This window comes from Chroicocephalus ridibundus, chromosome 2 (assembly GCF_963924245.1).
Source record: "Chroicocephalus ridibundus chromosome 2, bChrRid1.1, whole genome shotgun sequence".
NCBI classification, from domain to species: domain Eukaryota; kingdom Metazoa; phylum Chordata; class Aves; order Charadriiformes; family Laridae; genus Chroicocephalus; species Chroicocephalus ridibundus.
In genome coordinates, this window is record NC_086285.1 from 63,962,158 (window position 1) to 63,984,952 (window position 22,795).

General features: G+C 52.3%; 1 protein-coding gene across 1 annotated transcript; it reads left to right on the plus strand.

Moving 5' to 3' along the window:
- The first annotated feature begins 1,875 nt into the window (after nt 1-1,875).
- Nucleotides 1,876-6,780, plus strand: LOC134510694 (tektin-3-like). The gene is made up of 7 exons (XM_063323948.1): nt 1,876-2,454; nt 2,960-3,043; nt 3,269-3,339; nt 3,589-3,732; nt 4,233-4,455; nt 5,316-5,470; nt 6,564-6,780. Exons 1-7 carry the CDS (start codon nt 1,876-1,878, stop codon nt 6,778-6,780), a joined length of 1,473 nt encoding a protein of 490 aa, XP_063180018.1.
- Nucleotides 6,781-22,795: the final 16,015 nt, after the last annotated feature.

Sequence of the window (22,795 nt, forward strand, 5' to 3'; positions counted from 1 at the left end):
CAAAGTAGGTGGTCGGGGCTCCCATTGTGTGTCTGTGTTCAGGGGTGGCAGAAAGTGTCACCCTGGGATGGCTTATCCCCAGGGGGATGCAGGGGCTTTTACTTCAGCTGGAAATGCAGGGAAAGGTGACTGTGGTCCATTCCCAAGGGGTTTTCCTCTCTTTCCTAAACAAAAGGGAACTGGCACTCACAGTGGTTTTTGTTGGACCTGAGCACAGACATTTCTCCCTCAGTTCTGCCAAACTGGCTCACAGGGTCGTGATTGTGAAAGCTTTTTAGCTTTCTTTGGAGGGTGTGAGTTTCCCGCTGCCTGTTGCACAGCCTCTTCGTCCAGGCTGGATCCAGGGGCGAGACTCGGTGCCCGCAGCTCTGCTGCTGCTCTCGAGTCAGGCCCCGGGGCAGCCCATGCCAGCATGGCCAAAACTGGGCAAGGCTTGTAACTGGAGTCCTCAAAGTTCCGTGATTTCCCAGCTGCAGGCTGTGCACTTGTGCCCTCTGACTCATCCTGATTTTCCTGGGATTTGCCCTAACTAAAGGACCCGTTATTCTCCTGCATTCGCTGTTCATTTATTTAGTAGCTGCATTTGGAGACAGAGTTCTTCTGAATGCATCAAACCGTTATGGGCAGGTTTATTCCCTGCAAACATGCCGTTTTTAAAGGAATGGAGTGGCTTTCATGCTGTTAAAAATAGGATTGAGCACAAGTTTTATGTCCTACCCCACTCCCATCCAGGGATCTTATGTCCTAATCTTATGTCCACTGGGGCTCTGAGCCAGGCTGGGAGCAGTGGGGATGGGATGGTGTTAGGGGAAGGGCACGTCCAGCTGGCTACGGCAGCCACAGGGACTTATTCCTGCCCGTGGGTGATACTTGCAACCTTACAAGAGCTTCCCACCGAGCATAACTTACCCTCCTGAGTGTTCGTCCTCACATTCGGTGTGTTAGGTGCAGTTGGTGGCCCTCTGCATTATGTTTCTGATAACAACTGACCGATAACCTCAATCTGAAAAGAGCAATGGCACCCACAGTTCTTGGTATCAAAATCTTCACGTGTGGCCATTCCTCCTAGGGCTACTGCAAGGCTGGTGTTTACAAAGCCCTCTGAAAGGACTTGGTGGGATATCTCCTTTCCAAGCGCAGTGATTTTACATCAGGTGAGCCATGGACATTTTTCTTCTTTTGCAAGACAGAGATGGCTGTTCTTTTGAGGCTGAAATAGATTCCGGGGTAGGGGACGGGGTGTGTGTGTGTGTGTGTGTTCAAATTTGGATATAGTCCTGCAAAGCTCTGCTCACCTGCAGACTGCTCACTTGAGCATTTAATGCAAGTGAATGTGGAGGGATGAGGATGGAGTCCCTCACCCACAAATCGCGCTGGGCTGGTAGCAGCTGTGTGTCCAAAGGGGCGCAGCTCTTGGGGCTGGTAATGGCACTTTGAAAGAGAAAATGACACGTGGAGTACTAGAAGATCAGCAGATACCAAACCCAGCCAAAAGAAGCAGATGAACAGCAGAGAATCAGCAGCTACAGTTTCACGGGACTGACAGACTGAAGGAAAATGAGGGCACAATATCTGTCACTCTCTTGAGCAGCCATGATTTGGTTTTTTCCCCATTTCAAGACCTGATGCGAGATATGAACAACAAAGCCAGATCTTTCTCTAGATACAAATGCTTGGGACGCTGTCAGAAGGGATTTGCTTTCAAGAGTTTTAGGTCTGCACAGGCAATGTGTAGGTGCTGTGTGCATCGCTGTTTGTGTTCCAAGTTGCACGTGTTGCTGTAAGAGGGAAGGCAAGTGCAGGAGCTTACTGAGTGCGGTTGTCTTCTCTCTGCTCCTCTGTGCAGGACACGTACCTGAAGAGCAGTGTTCAAGAATGCAGCCTGGTCGATCTCCCTTAACGGCAACGTACACCCATCCACGATCAACACCTAGCAAGTTTCTGCCTGCCATCAGTGCCATGGCTTCAAGCTATAAGGCCCGTTTTCCTTACTACCCGCTGCCTCAGAGCTCCGGCCTCCCCTGGATGCCCAGCACCTACTACAAACCAGCTGCCATCAACCCAACTTTGGCTCCCTTTTCCAAAAGTTCCCAGGGGATGACCGCCAGCAAGAAGCTTCCTGTCATTGCCAACAGAACAACCTTCATCACCCGGTACACCCCTGAGGACTGGCACAGGTCCAACCTGACCAACTACAGAGAGTCAGAAACTTGCCAGCACAACGCGGAGCGTCTGAGAGTTGATACCTCCCGCATGATTCAGGATAAATATCAGCAGACAGAGAAGACACAAGGAGAAAGCACCAAAAACCTGGGAGTTCGTGCCAATGATATTGGATTTTGGAAATCGGAGCTCTGCCGTGAGCTGGGTGAGATGATCGGGGAGACCAACGCCCTCACGGACATGAAGAAAAGGCTGGAGAGAGCCTTGGCCGAGACGGAGGCCCCTCTCCAGGTAAGCACCCTGTGCAGTGGCCTGCAAGCTGTAGCCCACTGCTGAAACATCTGCAGCCACTCAGACGTCCAGTTAAGTTTCACTGCAGCTCCATAACATCTAGAAAGCTTTTAGGAAGAGACCATTAGTTAGTGATCAACAAATCCCTTGCCATCTGCTGCATCTCCTATCAGCACATTCTGAGCCCATCAGAACCCACTATTTTTATAAGCGGCTCATCCAAAATCCTGGTTTGGGAGACACAAGCCCACGTCTTGCTACAAGGCTCTGGCGAGGTCAGCATCAAGGCTGACACAGGGCCCTGCATTCAGCTGCGGTTGCACCAGGGACACGTGTGCTCCCTCATGTTGCTTTAACGCTGATGTTGCAGCTCGGCTGCTCATTGTCAGCTAAACCAGCTGCCCGGGGCACTTTTTTCTTCCCTTTTCTTCCCATCTTGAGATGGGGCCCGTCCCTCTAGAGAACCCTGCCCCGGCAGCCAACAGTCATGGCATGTCCCCAACAGGTCGCTCAGGAGTGCTTGCTTCAGCGGGAGAAGAGGATGGGCATCGACCTCGTCCATGATGACGTGGAGAAACAGCTCTTCACAGTAAGCTTGGCAACTCACATCATGTGTGAAAGCTATTTTTACGTAAACTGCCCCGAGGAGGCTTTGCAGCCTTGTTCCCTACCTGGCTCCTTACTGCTGGCGAGGTGCTCAACCCTTCCAACCCCCAAAACCTGCTGGGCCAGGGGACGGTGTTCCCCCACGCAGCAGCCTCTTAGTTGGTCTAATAAAAGAGATGACATCATTACATGTTTTGCCTTTGCCTAGGAAATCGATGTCATCAGGTCGTGCCAGGAGAGGATGCAGCAGTACCTGGATAAGACAAAAGCCCAGCTCACGTAAGGAGAAGCTCCTTATCTCATGCCGTAGGGCCGATGGGCCTTTGCAGTTGGGATGTGAACCCCCAGCAGACCCCGACCTCTACCCACACCCCGCAGCTGTAAAACCCATGCAGGCTCCATGGGAAGCGGGCGGTGATACTCATGGGAGGACAGAGCTGCCCAGGCGGGAGCTGCGGGGAAGTGGAACGGGGAGGAAGCCGTTCCACCCGTACATCCCCACCGATGGCTGTTGTTTGCATGTTGAAGGTCCAACAGGGTGGCCCAGCATGAGCTGGAGAGAGACCTGGCCAACAAGCAGGCGGCCCACCGCATCGATGACAAGTGCCACCACCTGAGGAACACCTCCCATGGCATCAGCTACTACCGAGGGGTGGAGCGGGTCGATGCCACGTGAGTGCACGCCGGGTGGCACACGAGCAGCAAGCTGTCCCGGGGATGTGCGGTGCCTTCCCCTGGCAGGGAGCTGCTGGTCCCCAGCCCACTGTAAAGGCAGGTCCGTCCTGCCTGGAGACACCGGCTTCAGAGGGGCCATTTCTCTCTGCTCATCATTATTATTATTATTATTCTCATTCTTATTCTGTTGTTGCTGTTCTTTTCCTTTCTGCTATTGTTCTTCTACTTAACTGTCTTTTATCTCCACACAAAAGTTTTCCCTTCCCTTTCCCCTCCTATTCTCCTTCTTCTCCTTGGATTTCTGGAGGAAAGGGGGAGAACTGCACAAGTGGCTGCATGGTCCTAGCTGCCGTCTGGGGTTAAAACACGACCTATGGTCAAAATAAAAGCGCAGATTAAAGCTACATTTGACCCACGCTGCTCCCTGGCAGGGTCCTTGCCTGCCCACGTCCAGCTTCAGCAGCACGGGCTTACCAGGGGCCTCTCCTTCCTCCCAGGATCTCGGTGCCAGAGTCCTGGGCCAAGTTCACAGACGGCAACATCCTCCGCTCCCAGAGCGAACGGGCGGCCTCTGCCAAGCTGCGGGACAACACCAGGAACCTGCTGGAGGTGACGGCCAACGAGATGCGGTGCCAGTTCAACAGGGTGAACGTCGCCTTCACCAGCCGCATCGCCGAGACAGCCGACGCCAAGAGCAAGATTCAGACCCACCTGGCCAAGGTAGCCTGAACCCCTCCCTTTGGGTGTGACACTGTCACTTCCCAGGGACACCTCCGAAGCAGGACCCTCCACGCAGACCTGGCCCAAGGAGAAGAACGGTGGCCGCAGGAAGCTGGTTATAGCATCATTTTCTGTTAGAAACCCCAAGTCCTGGGGACTTTCTTCTTGGAGCAGGAGGAGCTGGCACTGTGATTTCATCTCAAGGGATCCTGTCTTTTGCTAGCGCATCCTAGCTGGCAGCCTGGCAGCACAGGGATTTCCAGCAGAAAAGGCCACCGCTGGTTGCATCTCCTGGGAGTTACTTCAGAAGCGCTGGCTGCCCTGCAGAGAGTCTTTGCTGGGCCTCTGCTGGGCTGCCTGCCGGGGGGTTCGCAGGCTTGCTTCTCCCCCAAGGACGTGCTTTCACTCTCAGTGCTCTGTGGTTGCTGCACGGGTATCCGTGTGCTTGCTCTGCCAAGCAGAGGAAGTGGAGAGCAGTGATGGGCACCTGGCTCGGACCAGTGGGTCTCATGGAGAGCCTCCTGAAAAGTGCTCCACACCGTATTGATTCACTGAGCGGAGACTGGGCTGGCAGCGTTGCGGGCTGGTGCCACGTCCTTCAGTGAAAAATGAAAATTTTTCATGCATGAATAACCTTCCCTCTCTGAGTTGCTATTGATGGATGATCAGTTTCTGCAAGCAGTAGCTTTGGGAAGCTGGTAACTCACTGTGTCCATCACTGCTCCAACACCTCCTCTGACATGACAGCAACAGCAAAGACAGGCTTGTTTTTTCTGCAGACGGACAGGAGAAAAAGGAAATTATGTTGTCACTTGAGAAGGTATTTTTTCATTCATCCGTGTGTTTCTTTTTTGCGGCAGACACTGCGGGAAATCTTCCAAATGGAGATGAACATAGAAGCCATCAAAAAAGCCATGAGGGACCAAGGACCTCCGTTCAAAGTGGCTCAGACCCGGCTGGAAGAGCGCACACGGAGACCAAACATGGAGCTGTGCCGGGACACTGCCCAGCTCCGGTAAGGCAGGAGCACGGGGCCGGCAGGGTCCTTGAGGAGTCATGGGTAGTAGCACTCAGGAACATCACTGGATGACAAAACCAGTCATGGGATGTTTTTCCTAAATACTCCTTCCAGAAGGGCTCTGCTCTCATCAAAAGGAATGAGCAGGTATCCCAGCCTTTGGGTGCTGGGAGAGCTCTGCACCCACAAAGGAGGCTGTACACCACAGCTGGGAGCAGCCTGATGCCACCCTGTGAGGGGCTGGATTTTTCCCACTTGGATAAGCCTCATCTTCTCTCCTGCCTGCTTCCTGGCAGTTGGATGTACTCAGTTTTTTAGGATAAGCCTTTACTCTCCAAGAGGCTTGCGCTGAGAGCACTTAGGTCCTTCCTTTTGGGGAACCTCCAGGAAGGGTGCACCCTCTGGAGAAGGAGTAAGGGCTGTCCTCACCTCCCCTGGGGACAAACCCTTTCAAGGACATTGTGAGCTCTGTGGGATTGCAGCCCGAGGGGCTGTGGAGGAGCAGGCTGCCCTGAGTGCCCAGCAGCACCTCCTGTGAGGCACCCCAAACTTTACACCTCCTCCGGGGAGCCTGCTGGGCAAGACTCCAGGTGAAGCCTTTTAGAAGCAAGTGAAACCCAGCCCCAGAGCCTGTTTAGCATCTCGTACACTGTTGTTTTCTCCATCCTCTGCTTGTTTCCCATTCAATTTTTGCCTCTCCCAGCTGTCCTGTTTCGCTGTGTGTGCATCCGTGGGTGTGGGCAGGACCCCTGCACAGGGGAATCCAGGAGGGGGACCCAACAAACCTGCAAAACCAAAGGGGAACAGGACACCACAGCTGCTCATCCCTCTTCTCGGTGGCACGAGCTGCTCTGGGAGACGTGCCTGCGCGTTGCCAAAGCCTTCGCGCAGACTTAGCCATGCCTCCCCGCTGAGGTCTGGAGGAGCTCTGCCCTCAGCTTTCCCATGCATCTGCCAGAAACGGGGGGTCCGAGTTAGTCTGAGCGTGCTGAAGGGGGAAATCCTGTGCCCAAGGCGCCCTTCAGCAGGACCAAGCTCGAAACCACCCACGTGATGGGACCGTTAACGAGGGTTCCTTGCTGTTTTCCAGCCTTGTCAATGAGGTCCACGAAATAGATGAGACGGTCCAGAGCCTTCAGCAGCGTCTGAGAGACACCGAGGACACCCTGCAAATGCTGGCTCATGCCAAGTCGGTCTTGCAGCATGACCTGGCCGTCAAAGCCAACTCGCTCTTCATCGACCAGGAGAAGTGCATGGGGATGCGCAAGACCTTTCCCAGCACTGCGCGGCTGCTGGGTTCTGTTTAGGCTGGGCTCAGCCAAATTCATGTTCTCTGTTGTGGGAGGGATCCCCAGTTTTGATAAGATGCTTTGAAAATACATGATTAGATTTTCACTTCCTGATGAAAGCTCCGAGTAGAAATTAAACGCTCATTTGGTGTGTTAAATTTTGTGGTTAAATGGCAGTACTCCAGGTGGGGTCTCACGAGAGCAGAGTAGAGGGGGAGAATCACCTCTCTCGACCTGCTGGCCACGCTTCTTTTGATGCAGCCCAGGATGCGATTGGCCTTCTGGGCTGCAAGTGCACATCGTTGGCTCACGTTCAGCTTTTCATCAACCAGCACCCCCAAGTCCTTTTCCACAGGGCTGCTCTATCACATCAACCCCCAGCCTGTATTGATAAGGAGGATTGTCCCGACCCAAGTGCAGGACCTTGCACTTGGCCTTCTTGAATTTCATGAGGTTCGCTCAGGCCCACCTCTCTGGCTTGTCCAGGTCCCTCTGGATGACAACCCGTCCCTCTGGCATGTCGACCGCACCACTCAGCTTGGTGTCACCTGCAAACTTTCTGAGGGTGCACTTGATCCCACTGTCTAAATCATTGATGAAGATATTAAACAGCACTGGTCCCAGTACGGATCCCTGAGGGATACCGCTTGTCACTCCTCTCCATCTGGACATCGAGCCATTGACCACCACCCTCTGGATGCGACCACCCAGCCAGTTCCTTACCCACTGAACAGTCCGCCCATCAAATGCATATCTCTCCAACTTAGAGAGAAGGGTGTTGTGGGGAACCGTGTCAAAGGCCTTGCAGGAGTCCAGATAGGTGATATCCGTAGCTCTTCCCTTGTCCACTGATGCAGACTCTGCATTTTATTCAGGCCCCGGTGCTCGGTGGATCCCCACACATCAAGCACAGCCCATGCCGGTTTCCTCCGTGTATTTAGACACCAAAGTCACAAGGCAGTACACTCCCAGTTACAAGGGCTGCTCAGGAATTTACACACCAGTCTCATATCTTCAATCACTGCTCCTGCCTGGAGGAAGGGTCTTCACCTGGGCAAGGGGCTTCTTGGCCTGCGGCTGTGTTTTTTAGTATTATCGTGAAGACGGTTCCGTCAAGGACGCCTGGACTTGGGTATTCACTGCCAAAGTGGGGTTGTTGGGAGAAACATCTTGATTAGATGTTCAGTTAAGGTCTTAGTGTCCCAGGTAGACCAAATAATTAGGCTACAGATGTTCCTTCAAACAATTCCCTTTGATCCTCTCCTTAGCAACTACCTACAGTCATCCTTAACTATTGTGTCGCGGATGAAAATACTTGACACGGTTATGATTTAGCAAAAGTTATTAATGATGTAAGGTAGATTGAGACGTTGAATTTTAGCAGCATTTAACCATTAACTGACTTAGGGATTCACAAAGTGAGCAAACAAAATAATTGAATAATATCTAAGCACACACACGTACAGGTCTGCCGTCGGGAATTTCTTAATAGCAGGCAATGCCAGTGAGCCAAAAGGTGCCGCTTTTAGGTCCTGCACACGCATGGGTGGACACAAGAGCATCCCCAGCCATACAGCTAATGTGTATCTCACTGCATACAGGTGGAGAGGTGGGTGAGAGAGAGAGAGACTAGCCTATAGCTAAAATTTCCCTTTCTCAGATTTAGGGTAAATACTCACGATGCCTCGGCGTTCCTCAACGGGTGACAGTTGAGGTTTGAGAAGGGTCTTCTCCTGCCCCGGCCTCGAGGCGTCAGCCTGAGAGGTACCTCAACTCAGGGCGGTTACTGGCCACAGCCCGCTGCGATCCAGAAGAGCTCAAAGGGTCTTTACTAGAATCCCTACTTACAGGATCCGAGACAATTGACTTTTGTCAGGTACTTTTCTACTCCGGCCCGACTCGGACGATGGTTACGCACCCCCAGAGCTTGGTAGGCCTTCAGGGTCCTGGTACTCCCCGCCCTGTGGCCACGATCCATACGGTGTCAGGAGCGATCCGTTGAGGTTATCATCTTCAAACAGTAGGAGCCGTGGGGACTGGGCACACTACTGTGCTCTGCTCTGTGGCTCTCTACCTTCTCTTTCATGTTACACTGCTGTGTCACGTTCTGTGGCCCAGCTTGGGAGGGAGATCACGCCAAGTACCGAGTGGCCTGAAGGATGGCGGTGATGGGGAGCTGCACCACCACACTATGGAGCCAGTACATAAAACTTGATTAACTACAGAGCCATGGTTAACTTTAAATTCGATGACAGATAGCAATACTTCCCTGCTCCGCTTTCCCAGCTGCCAGCCTTGATGAGCATCCTCACCCTCAGCGCATCGGCGGCCACTCTTGGGTCCCTGGAGGAGGCTGAAAGAGGGGCCAGACCGGGGACTGCTGAAGCCAAAAGTCTAAAACTGAATTGCTTGGGCAAAAAGGTAGCTGAAAGCTGGGTTAGCTCTGTATCCTCTGTAGGTGCGACAGAGCAGCTCGCAGCGGGTTGGCTCCTTTGATATGGGAGTGTTGCGTGAAAGGGGCAAAGCGGTTTTGGCAGAAAATAGACCCCCTTGTGTTCTAACACTCCTCACTGAGGTGGGAGGCTAGGTGCGGCCAGGTTTAAGTTCTGAGTGATGCCAAATTCGCCACTAGCAGTCCAGTCGCGTTTAATATGTATTAAACTGTTATGATTTGGAAACACTAATAGTGGACTGCACCTTCAGCCTAGTCGTGCTCATGAACTAGCACGGCCACTCTCGAGTCTTTGGTCGCGTTCAGTGAGAAACCGGAACGACTAGCTGCTTAAACAGTGCAGTTTATTTAAACAACACATCTATAGGTTCTTAGGATTGCCGGTGATAAACACACTGTCTGCAAAGCACGTGCAAAGAAAGGTGTTGTTCAATATACAAAACGTGCGACAAAGTTATAAACAGTACAGCCTGGCTACAACTGTAGGAGAGAGATTCTCTAGAGAGATTTCTAAGTTTCCCGAGGAAGCACTCGGTATAGTCCAAGTCTTACCAAAGGCGTCCCTGTGGGGGGGAAGGAAGGCTCAGCCCGTCGACTGATCCCGGAAGTCGGTGATGGAGTCCTCCTCGCCTTGTTCACGATGGTGACTTCCCTGATATCCCCCCTCTCTCGGGCTATTTTTATACTATTTTTTATCTTCAAAGTGGAGTTTGAGTGACCTGAGTCATGAATACTTTTATTATGATTGGTGTACTCAACGAGGAGTGGTCGCACCTTGGAGGCGGGTAGCCTCTGGGATGGAGGTGTGTTTTGGTACGTTATAATGAGCAAAGTTCCCACAAAGGACAGCATTTCATCAACATTTGATGAAATGTTGGCTGAGGGTAGTGAGTAGGCAAAGTGCCGAGCAAAGCTGGGGGAAAAGGTAAAGGCAGCAGGAAAGGGTAGAAAAGCTCTCCCCTTTTATGGTGTCCCCATCATTCGGAGAAGTCCTTGTGGCCACCTGCGCTACGGCGGGGGCTGCAGCCCTTCAATCGGACGGGGCTGGGGAGTCGAGGGAAGCTCCTGGCACCGTGGTGCCGAGAGAAAGGAGAGCTGCCCATAGCAGAGCTGCCCAGAGCTGGGTGGAGAAGAGCGCTGCTGTCAGGTCTTCAAACTCCCTTTACCTTTCCACAAGGACAGCCTGGCACCTCTGGGGAGCACAGGCCCATTGGTGCAATCAGAGTGAATTGCCAGAGGAGAAGACATGGCTGTAGGCAGCATTTCCGCTGAGCTCCTCACAGGTGCAGCAGTGGGTACAACTCTCTCCCCCCCGTAGTAAACAGCCCCTCGTCTTCCTACAGCAAGAGGGGATAGCCACCAGACAGGAGGATGTAGGCACAGGGCTTCTCCTCCCTTGGAGAGTCTCCGAAGTAGGGAGATGTTTCCTCGGGGTGGGAAGTAAGCCAGGAATTAGGCTACACCTCACGGGTTTGGCAATGCCACCCTGTGTGCGTGAGGAGCTCGGGAGGGCGTTTGTCCCTGCTGCTCTCTCCTGCCCCGTTCATGCTCTGGAACATGGTTCTTACAGCTTCAACGGCCCTCAGGCTTTTACGACCCGGGAGATCCCTACTGTCACCTGCTGCGCACGGAGTACAACAGCCTGCACAACCCGTATCTGCAGGAGTATCACAAGCGCAAAGACAACTTGCAGAGGCTGCAGAGACAGGGCCTGGTCACCAGTGAGGGCAGAGTAGGTTTGGACGTCATCGGGCTGATAGAAGTGGTTCCCTGGGAGCAGGGATCCCCCTCCTGCAGAGGAGCAGCTCCCCTCGGCTGGGCTGGGGCTCTTTCGGGGAAGGCAGTCTGCTGGCTTGACTGTTCTTGGGGGTTTCTCCCCTCCTCTCTCCAGAGGTGGTCTGCACTCTGAAGGAGTTCAACGAGTACAGGCAGTACCTGACCACGCTCAAGCTGCGCGCCCAGCAAGTGTCCAGGCGAGAAGAGGTAGGCAAAGCCGAGCGTTGGTGGGCACCGGTCAGCGTCACGGTGCCGAGGGCTGGGGCTTCACTTGCTGCGTGCTGGGGAGGCGGTCGGTGCAGCAGAGGCGAGGGCTGTGCTGGCGGGGCCGGGCGGTGTGGCGGGGAAAGGACTACCGGGCTCGGAGCTGAGCCGGCGCGAGGTGCTGGGGTGGGCATGGGCAGCCACGCAGAGTCCCGAGGGAAGCCTTTCTCTTCTGCCCTCGTGGCACGGCTGAAGCAGAGCCCTGGCCTGCGCCCGCGTGAAGCCTCGGCACGCAGGGGTGCGAGCGCTTGTCCAGGCAACAGCGAGCCACAACCTGGTGTCTCCTTCTCAGGAAAGGCTTCGGCAACACCTGACCAAGTTGAAGGATGCCCCCAAACCGCCGGGGGCCATCAACACTTCTCGCCTGGCCCAGCCGCTGCTGCAGGCTCGAAGCCCAGCTTGCCCACCTCCACCCAAGAGCTCCAGGATCTCCCTGATATCAGGGCGATGCAGCAGAGCGGGATCAGATCTGGAGGAAGGCCACACCTTCCCCCAGCATGAGCGGGGACAGGAAGGTGCCAAGCTGCCCAGGAGGGTCAGTAGCGACGCTGACTCTGACACGTCCTTAGACAGCACTTTGAGTGTAAGGACCAGGTCACGTCGCACAGTCGACTCTGTATTGCAGCGGATCTGTCAACGTGGGCCTGCAGTGTCCCCCGAACCGAGTTGCGGGAGGGGTGTCACAAAAACAGACACACCACGAGATCCGAAGCAGTGCTGTCCCGCTAAGGACGCCCTCTCCTCCATGGGCCCGCAGTGGTCCCGCCAGCCCGTCCCTCCAGCGGGTCCCAAGCCCCCTGCCCAGACAGGAGCCCGGCGCAGATCACTGCGTGTAAAGCCTGTCGGAGGCGAGCCCCAGCCGCCCACGTCAGAAAGGAGGGCGTTCGTGGGAAGGCTTGTGGACGATGTCCTGAGGAGGTGTGCGGCAAGAGAGGTGTAGAGCCCCTGGGCAGCAGAGACAGACCTTACCCGCTTGTGTTGCAATAAACAGTTTACTCCCCCGTCTGCGTCTGTCTGGCCATCTTCCCTGCAACGCTTTCCCTCTTCTTCCTCCCTCCTACAGCCTGGGTCAGGCGAAGACCCAGCTTTTGTCTCATTTGGGAAGCTTTGCGGCCGGGCTATCGGAGGGGCTGGTCCAGCCCTGTTAAGCCTGGGTTCTGGCGGTCTTTGTGTTGAGATCTTGTCTCCAGGGCTCTTTCTCCTCAGACCAAGCAGCCCTGCACGAAACCCTTGTTCTGGCCGCTCCGGGGACGGACGGTGGCGTCTCCCCCTGGGGACCGCTCTGCCACATGTCCTTTGGGTCTCCTCGCTCCGCAGCGGGGAGGCAGCTCTATTGTGGAGGCCCAGAATGGTGCAGGTGAGCAGGGTCGAGCAGCCGGGGCCAGGGCTCACCCAAAGGGAGCCGCAAGCAGGGAACGGGAAAAACCAGGGTGGGAGGAGATGTCCCTAAATCAGGGTTCTTCACCCGCTGCGCAAAAACCAATCAACGCACTCAGTCAGGAGAGTTGTCTTGATTTCAGTTCTGCAGAATCGGGTGCCGGGCGTTTAACAGCAGCCAGCACACCACACGCCGTGGACAGTCCCAGGTTTATAGTGACAGGATAGAGCCGAGGGGTGAGCTACAGCTCCCTTACCGTCCCTCATCATCCCTGCGCATTCAAGCCCGTGTTTGGAACGTTGGGAAGGGATTTATGAAGTAAACTTAATGCTCAGATTGCATTTGAAGATAATCATATCCATGTGCAAATGCCAGAAGAAAAAGCGTTGGAGGCACAAGTTTCCTTATTCCAGCAAAACCAAGATGTGCAGACATCTACAGTCCCGGAGGAGTGATGAATGCAGTGAATCCTCTCGTATGGGAAGCGGGAACACCGGGACGATCTAAAGCAGCAGAACTGGTAAATACTGACTTAAAGCCGAATGCACGACCGGTAAGACAAAAACAATATCCAGTAAAATTAGAAGGAAAAAGAGGACTTGAACCATCGATAGAGAAGTTTATTAAATACAGACTGTTGCGGGAACGACAATCAGAATATAATACTACTCCGTAGTGGCTAATCCGTACGCTCTGCTGACCACTATAAAGGAAAGAGATCAATGGCTTAAAATGTGGCAGTAACCTTGTTACAGTACGTGGACGATATTCTCCTGGGGACACAGACAGAACCTGATTGTGTGCAACATACGATTGATCCCTTGAATTTTCTAGGAGCAGCTGGATATGGAGTATCTCAGAAGGCGGCTCAAGTGGTGCAACAAACTGTTGTTTGTCTGGGTTTTACGGTTACGCAGGGAGAACGGAGCCTGGGAATGGGGCGGAAAGAAGCAATCTGTCCAACGCCTGAACCAAACTCTAAACAGGAGCTGAGAGCGTTTTTGGGAATGGCCGGATGGTGTTGCCTGTGGATCATTGATTTTGGCTTGTTAGCGCCTCGGACTGCCAAACCTGGAAAAACCTTTGGAGTTATTTGTTTATGAGAAACACCGTATTGCTTTGGGAGTACTGATTCAGAAGACCGGATCCTGGAAAAGACCGGTAGGATATCTTTCCAGGCAGCTGGACCAAGTAAGTCAAGGTTGGCTTCTTGTTTGCGGGCGGTGGCAGCGACCGTAACGCTCATGCAAGAGGCGCGGAAGTTAACCCTGGGACAGAAGCTGGTCGTTCAGGTACCACATGCGGCGGCTACTGTTTTAGAGCAAAAGGGGGAGCATTGGTTGTCCCCTCGCCGAATGAGGAAATATCAGGCTATTTTATTAGAACAGGATGATGTAGAATTAAAAGTGACTTCAGTGCTGAACCCAGCAACCTTGTTACCTTTAGCGAGTGAGACAGAATTAGAACGTGACTGTCTGGTAACAATGGAACAGGTTTATTCTAGTCGAGCGGATTTAAAGGATGAACCTATAGACTCAGCAGAAATGAATCTATTTGTGGACGGGAGTGGTTTTGTTGCTAACAGAACTAGAAAGGCAGGATATGCTGCAGTCCTAGAAGAAGAAGTTATAGCGGCAGAAGCACTCCCTCCAGGAACTTCAGCACAAAAAGCAGAATTAATTGCATTAATCAGAGCTCTGGGAATAGCAGCTGGGAAACTTGCGAACATAGGGACTGACTCGAGATGTGCTTTCAGGGTGTTACATGCACACGGAGCATTGTGGAAGGAAAGAGGTCTCCTGTCTGCTCAAGGAACACCAGCTAAATAAGGAAATTTAATAAAGAAGTTGTTAGAAGTGGCGCAATTGCCTAAACAACTTGCTGGGATGCACTGTAAGGCTCATCAATTTGGCCACTCTTTCATCATTACAGAAAACCGAAAGGCGGCTCTGACTGCTGGGCAAGCTGCAGAAAAGAAAATCCTGGGGACGTGGCCTGGAAGATCCCAACATTTAAGTCAGCCTGCCAAGTCTACAGGAAGGGACGAGCAATTAGCTAAGTTGTTAATGTCCGGTGAGGATGAAAACGGATGGTGGATGGCCAAGGATCAGCGTGTGATATCAGCTGAGAATCTTGTGAGAGACATTTCAGAGAAAACTCATAAAGAAACCCATTGGGGAATGGAGGCTTTAGTAGATAATACTAAGACGTAAGCTTTGGGAGTGGGAATGACTAGTATTGCAAACAGTGTTGTAAACAGATGTGAAATATGTCAGAAGAATAATCCCCGCAGTGAGCCAAGACCCCCACCAGGAGCAATAAAGAAAGGAAACACACCAGGGGATTACTGGCAAATTGATTTTTCTGAGCTTCCCGGGCAAGTCGGGTACCGGTATTTGTTGGTTCTGGTGGGTACTTTTTCTGGATGGCCTGAAGCTTTTCCCTGCTGTACCAGCCAGGCACGGGAGGTAGTGAAGGTGTTACTGAGGGAAATTATTCTGAGGTTTGGAATCCCGACGGGAATGTCATCAGACCGGGGACCACATTTTGCGGCAGAAGTGGTTCGGACTTTAGGAAAGGCTTTAGGGGTAAAATGGGATTTGCATACCCCTTGGAGACGCCAATCGAGTGGGCAAGTAGGGAGAATGAATCAAACATTAAAAAGACAGAGGAGCAAGATTATTTTTTTTCTGATTCCGTTTCCGGCTGCATTGCTTTGCAGGCTTGACTTGACTGTGTAGCCACGAGCCCTAATGTCAGCATTGGGGATGGAGAAGAAATACCAGGGGCTTTTGCAAGTAATGGGACTTGCTATTTCAGCAGCAAAGCAAAGGTAGGGGGGAAAAGGGGGGAAAAAAGTCCCCACTCAAATTCCCTTTCACAGCTTATACTCCATAGTGGGATTATACTCTGGAAACTCTTTTTAACTAAGAGACTCTAAGCTATTAGACGCTACTGATACTTCAAATACTGGAGTACACTTCAGATACCATCGGTACGCTGTAATAATTGCCACGTTTTTCCAAGTCGCTTTTATTGTGTTTTCATTCATGGAAATTGTGCTCACTGGAGTGCACGTGATTCAGGCATGGAAGGGTCGGGAAGAAGACTAGTTAAAGGAAAAAATAGTGAGTCTCATTGTGTGAATTAGTTAATGGTGGTGGTGATTACTTGGTACGTGTCTGGTCAGAAATTGTTTAATGTGGTAGTCAGGTCTTTTGTTTCGTTGGTTGTTTTTTTTAATCAGAGTAACTTGTATAGTATAAATGCTCAATTTATAGATCTACTTACAAGATACTCCACACATCTATTTTTTAAAATGCTGATTTTTCTTACCAAGTTGTGGAGGAAGAACTAAGGAAGCAGTTTGAGAAGGCTGGAAACAATCTGACAGCTTGACGCCACCAAAAGGATCGGTCGTTCTTTGTGTTCCTCCTTCATCAGCTGCCCTTGATCTGACGTTTTGTTGGGCTGCTCAGTGCCCGAAGCTGTCAGAAAATCGTTTGCTTTTTGCTGCTGGACTAGTCTCCTGCCGGCTTGGTGGCACGGAGTGAGCCCCAGGGCCAGTGCAAGCGGCAGAGGTGGTGGGAGGAAGCTGGGCTTCCGTGCTTCTTGTCTGATAGTCTCATTTTTCAAAACACATTCTTGTCTTTTCTTGTCTTTTTTTTTTTTGTTTTGGTGGAGTGTGGGAACTGTCATGGGAAGGGGCTGCTCTGCTTTCCCTCCCAGTGGATTCCCAGCCCCCCCAGCAGTGATCTGCTCTGGTGATGGTGTGCTTCAGGGGGAGAGAGGCAAAAGCTGTTCCTTCTCTCTTGGATCGATTGCTAAACTGAGTAGCAGGGAGCTGGAAGGAGTGTGAAGTGAGCGCAATTACACCTTGCGTAAATGTTATCGTAGATTTGATGATGTGTAATGTGGGGCTGCAGCTTTCCTTAAGAAAACACGTGGAACTACGTAATTTTATAGGAATTTAGGATTTAAAAAATACTTCAATCGCTTTCTTTGCCAGTATCTTCCATTAAGGAAGTGAAACCTGTAACTTGGATCCCCGTGAGGAAAACCTGGATCTCGGAAGCGCAAAGAACACGCGGTCCTCACTTCCATACCTCACAGCTGCTTCTGTCCACGGAACCCTTTTCTGTCTGCTGCCCCCCAAATAATGCTGCGGCCCTGGCATTCCCTGCCTGTGGAGTAGATGACTGTAACGCACCTTGATGAACGTGCTCAAAAATGTCATCCCTACAGCACTACACGTTGTTTTCAATATGCTTCAAGGATGGAGAGAATGATTGGAAACACACAAGCCTGGACTTCAGGGCTTCCACCTCGATTCCAGCAATGCCCAATGAAGGGGAAGGACCGTTGGTAACCATCAAGGGATCTGGAGATTTTTAAAATGGACACGTCACAAATTCAAGGTCAGAACAAAATGGTTATTTAATACTAACACCAGTCTTGATCCGCTTACCAGCAGAGTTTGAATAGAGGGAGGATAAAGAAGTTTGGCTTTTCTTCTTTTTTCTTCCGCATTCATTCCAGGAGCCTAGTTTGGCAAGAGAGCAAAGATTAGGAAGAGAAAATGCCCGAAGAACAACAAAATGAGCTAGTAGAGACTGTGGAATTTCGGTGAGCTGTGGGAGTGGCTTGTACGAACCCTCAATATGTGTCAGGATGCTGGGGCGTAAACTGCTTTTGGAGGGATGCAGGCTCCTGGTGTTTGACATTTTAGCCAGGGAGGATTTCCTGTGACTTTGTGGGGGGTAAGAGCTTTGACATTTTAGGGGTTATTACCAGTCTCAGAAATATCTGGAGCAGGTGAGGCGCCAGGAGTTCCTTTGAGGCTGCAAGTATTGAAGAAGTGGCATGATCCTGGAAAATGTGGTAGACTGAAGAGGGAGGTTTCAACGAATGATGATCTGGAAACAAAAACGTGGATGTTTAAAAACTGGACAATGTTGTAAAGTCCAAAAGAGCGGAATGGATCTAAGCCAGCCGTTTAATTTTCTGGTTTAGATACACATCTATTTCTTCTCAGATCACAGGTGTCCCGCTTCCACATCCATCTTAACGTAATAGAGCAAAGATTGTTCTAAAAATATAGCAAATAGATGAAGACTTCAGTCATTTGCTTGTGCTCATGTAATTTCTCTACTGATTTCTTCCAAGCTTATTAACTTCTAAAAACCAAAAAGGGGTACGGGGTATGTTTGTGGGCAAGATCCTCCCTGCTGCTTCCCTCCAGTTGTGCATTTCTGGTGTCCTTCTCGGTATCAGACCACCCGTATTTCAACAAGGTTCCTTCTGTCTTGCCTGATCCCGCCAAGAGGGTTACGTTTTATGAACAGAAGGATTTTTCCCCAAAGGAAGAACAGCCTTAGTTTTGGGGTTTGGCCCTTCTTTAATCTGGGTTTGTCTAACTCTTTTACAAAGAGTTGAAGGCTGCTTACAGCTCAATTAATACATGAACTCAGAACTCATGTCTGTGGATTGTTTTCTTTTGAAGGTAATAACGCGTTGAGGTTAAATTTGTTGTTTGTAACCTAAATTAGTTCTGAGGATTTGCACTGCCCTTTGCAGGGTTAATATGTGAGGTGGCCATAGTTTAGGACACCTCCTCAAATAATTTGACGGAGGAGAATACGGCCTTGATTCTCTTGCTCCTGCAATTCACTGAAAATCTGCTTTATCCTGCGAGTTGTGTCCCACCCCGTCCCCACAGTGTTGGATGGTAGGCAATTGTAAATAGTTCAACTTGAAGTTGTTTGGCAGTGGTTTAAGCACGATTCCATGTTGGTTTAGCAAATGAATTTCGGAATGCTTAATCTGGAATGCCCATTAGGCTGAATATTCAGGTTTAAGAGATGCTACAAAGATAAACCAGGTGATTTTTGAAAAAAATCCGGTACTGCGGTGTCATGAGTGAGCATTCTTGATCAGAATTGACACAAAATTTAGAACTGTTTGGTTTTAGGAAAAAATAGAATTCTGCTGCTGCTGAACTTGAAATGTTCTTTAATCTCTTGAAAGAAAGAAAACCTTCTAGTGTGGTCAAACCAAGCGTTTAGGCAACGGGACTGAAGTTAAGCTTTATACTGATTAAAAAAAAGTCTACCATGCTAATTAGGTTCTGTCATTACCAAAGATGATTGCAAGTAAATAATAGAGTAGAGGGGGTGTTATTTTAGACCAGTGTCTGAGTGTGTTACACAGAATTGCATTTTCGGCCGGTGGAAAATGATGATTTGTTTGGAAGTGTGAAGCCTGCATATGTAATGACACTTGTGCCGGTGCGTGTATATATGCATATATATGCACCACGCAGCAGGGGAGGGAGCAGAGCCCATCTCCAGGAGCGCTGACCACCTCTCTGGTGACACCGGGAGGACAGAGCAGGGTCTCCGCACGCCTCCCCCAAACCCATCCTCCCAGCCCAGATCAGATGTGGACCAGACACTGCAGCCGGGCTTCGGTGAGATGATGTGCCACCCCCACGCAAGCCCCTGCCACGGCAATGGTGGCGGGAAGCTGAGGGACCCCTGCCCGGCACTCCTAGTCCTTCTCAGTCCACAAAGTGGTGGTGATGGCGGTGTCCCTTCTGAGCTGAGTGACAAACACCACCGCGACAGCCCGTGGAGAAGGAGGAACGTCTGGGAGGGGTTGGTGGGCAGGGGAGAAGACGGGCAGGAATTCAGATGTGCCCTGCTCAGCTCAGGCAGGAGCCGAGTTCACGGTCTGCGATTTTACACCCCGAGTAAGACCGCCCAGACCCATGCTTGGCCACGAGATGGAGTCTGCCTCCTGGAGTGCCCGTTTTGGGGTGGGAAGCAGGGACAAGCTGCGAGGTGCCTTTAGGTGCCAACTGGCTAAACACACATGAGCCATAAGGCAGCTGTGGTGACAAACTGACTCATATCCAGGTGGATGAAAGCGGGGAGAAGAACAGGGACGGAAAGAGACACGCACACAGAGCCAAAAGAAACAAGAACCGTGACGAAAAGAGACTCTACCTGGTCACAACATCTGCCTGAGATGGCTCTGGGCAGCAAACATCTACCCATTTGACACCTGCACAGAAAAGCAGCAGTATTAGAAAAATAAGTCAACTTGCAATTTTACTTTTCAAGTAAAAACAAGTACAGAAGCCAGAGTTTTCTAAGGTAGATGAAACCTCAGAAAAATCAGGCACATTAAAGACTTCTGTAACGTGCAATACCTGTCCTTCTCTTTTTTGCCTCAGTCTCGGCAGGATCGTCCGCAGGTGCACAAGTGCTGAGGAAAGAACACACAGAACCGCGGGTTGAAACTTCCTTCAGCTTCTACCAGGTTGACTCCCCTTCACAGGACCCAAACTTCCAAAGTTACTTTCCAGAGCCCAAAGGTTTCCCCCTCCGGCGAAAGGCCCTCGGGCGGCGCGGGGCGGCAGGCGGCGGCGAGGAAGGTGCCAAGGGCCTCCAGCAGCCATCGGGACACACGGCCCGCGCCGGCACGCGTTTGGTTTTTGATGTTTAGAGATCACAACAGTCTCCACACCAAACACCACGCACAAAGGAATCCGTTTGGGACAAAACCTTTGGACGGGCACCGCAGTCACACTGATCCTGCCATCACTGTCAGGTACTTTTCCAGCACACACAAAGCCATTCACACAGGTGTTTTAAAATCATTTAACAGCATTAAAATCCCTGTCCTGGTGAGGACAAGGAAGTGGTGTTACCAGGAAGCACAGAGGAGCTGCTTTAGAATAACAAACACAGTTCCCAGAGAAGATTTCTCTGCTTTTTCTGAGAATTGTCCTGTGGTGGGTTCTGCTGCAGGGTGGGAGAAACTGCGGCTGGGGGGACATGCCTGGCAGAGGAATCCTGCAGCCCCAGGGCTGGCTCCACACCTGTGCCCAGGGTAGGGGGTCCCAAGGCAGGAGAGAAGCCTCAGCATCACCCTGTGCCACAGGGCAGCTGTACGAGTCTCACGTGGGCCACATCTGCCTTGGGGGCAGGGAAGATCCCTTCCCCAAAAGACCATCCTTCCCCCTTTCCTAGAATATTGTCCGGTGGGTTCAGCGCTCTGGCTTTCTCTCCGCTGTGGACAGAAACAGGAGCGCTGCAGGTGAGCTTTGGCTTCACAGAGCTAAACCGAGAAAAACCTTGCATTTTTCCTTATTCAGGAACTCAAACAAACGCCCTGCGCCCCCTCCAGCTCTCGGCTGCAGGATTCAGCCTGCCTGCAAGCCCTCCGCCACATCCACTTCTGCATCCAGCGCTCAGGCATCTTCCTTGGCCAGAGCCCTGAAGCAGAAGTGAAGCGGCAATTAAGTTCCTAAAGGAACGAGGAAGGTCGTTTTCATTAAACCAGACCCCACCATCACTTAAGACTCCCTGCAGGCATAAAAAGCTAGTGGGACCTCCTGTGACAAGGGCTGCCCCAAACGGCCATTCCTGCCCTGAGCCCTTCCATCTGCCCCCTTTGCTCCTCTTAGACTTAAGAACTTGTTTTCACGCCTCATGTGCCTCTCCAGGAGAGAAAAGTCTCTCCAGGACGTGGCTGCAGCAACACGTGCACATTTCCACCCCACAGGCAACAGCTGATAAACCATTAGGAAGCACTGTATTAAAAAAAAAAACCTTTAACAGCGGGGCAGGGCAAGGGATTGCCCCCGAGAGCCAGCCGAGGCCACCAGGAGCCAGCCCAGCACTCGCCAGCCTGCTTGCCAGCCCCACAGCGGCCGCTTTAGCCGGGCTCCCTGCAGCGGGCCCTTGGCCGCCGCTACATCACGGTTCGTCACCATGGTCGAACGCCGCGTCCGCGTCCCTAGTTGCACCGCTGCCATGGCGGAGCCGGGCGCAGGCACCGCAGCTCCCCAGCGGATGGGCAAAAAGCGGTGGCTGCGCTACCTCGATAGCGCTGGGTAAGCCCGGCAATGCCATTCCCTCACCGCCGGGGAGCACAGGAGGCAGCAGGGGGCGCGCAAGGACCCGTGATGCCCGCCTCCGTCCTGCGGGAGGCGGAAAGGCTTCTCCAGCCTCTGGGTCCTCCGTGGGGCCCCTCCGGCCTCCGACGGGCCCCCCGGGCCTCTGTGGGTCCCTCGCGAGGTCCCTCCGGCCTCTGCGGGGCCTCTCCCTAAAGGGAGACGAACCCGTCCCCCTCCACGGCCGTCCAGGGCTCGGCTCGGGGCTTTCTGGGAGGGAAAGCTCCCCGCCTGGCCGGGGGCGGGCCGGCACAGGCCCGGCCCAAGCGGGGAGGAGGCGGCGGAGGGCTGGGCGGCCGTTCCCGCCGCCTGCCCGTCCCTCCCCTCCATTTCGCAGGGGCGGGGGCGCTCCCCGGCAGCCAATAGGGAGGCGGTGCCGGGCGCGCGTGCCGGGCGCCCTTCCGCCGCGTGCCGGCGCGGGCCGTGTGTCCCGATGGCTGCTGGGGGCCCTCGGCGCCCTCCTCGCCGCCGCCCCGCGCCGCCCGAGGGCCTTTCGCCGGAGGGGGAAACCTTTGGGCTCTGGAAAGTAACTTTGGAAGTTTGGGCCCTGTGAAGGGGAGTCAGCCTGGTAGAAGCTGAAGGAAGTTTCAACCCGCGGTTCTGTGTGTTCTTTCCTCAGCACTTGTGCACCTGCGGACGATCCTGCCGAGACTGAGGCAAAAAAGAGAAGGACAGGTATTGCACGTTACAGAAGTCTTTAATGTGCCTGATTTTTCTGAGGTTTCATCTACCTTAGAAAACTCTGGCTTCTGTACTTGTTTTTACTTGAAAAGTAAAATTGCAAGTTGACTTATTTTTCTAATACTGCTGCTTTTCTGTGCAGGTGTCAAATGGGTAGATGTTTGCTGCCCAGAGCCATCTCAGGCAGATGTTGTGACCAGGTAGAGTCTCTTTTCGTCACGGTTCTTGTTTCTTTTGGCTCTGTGTGCGTGTCTCTTTCCGTCCCTGTTCTTCTCCCCGCTTTAAAGCCTGGCGCTCTCTTTAGCCGTGCGGCACTGTTGTGTGCTTAAATTGTCAGTGGTTCACCTAAGCTCGAGGGGAGAGAAGGAAAGAAAGGAACTGGGAGAGCAGGATGGGTTCAAGTAACAGGAACACTTTCTTGCCTTTTTTTGTGGCTTTAACTACCAAGGGAAGTCATTTGACAAAGCTTGTGATGCCTACTCTTACCACGCTGGACTGAAAGTGGAGAATACCGTGAGAG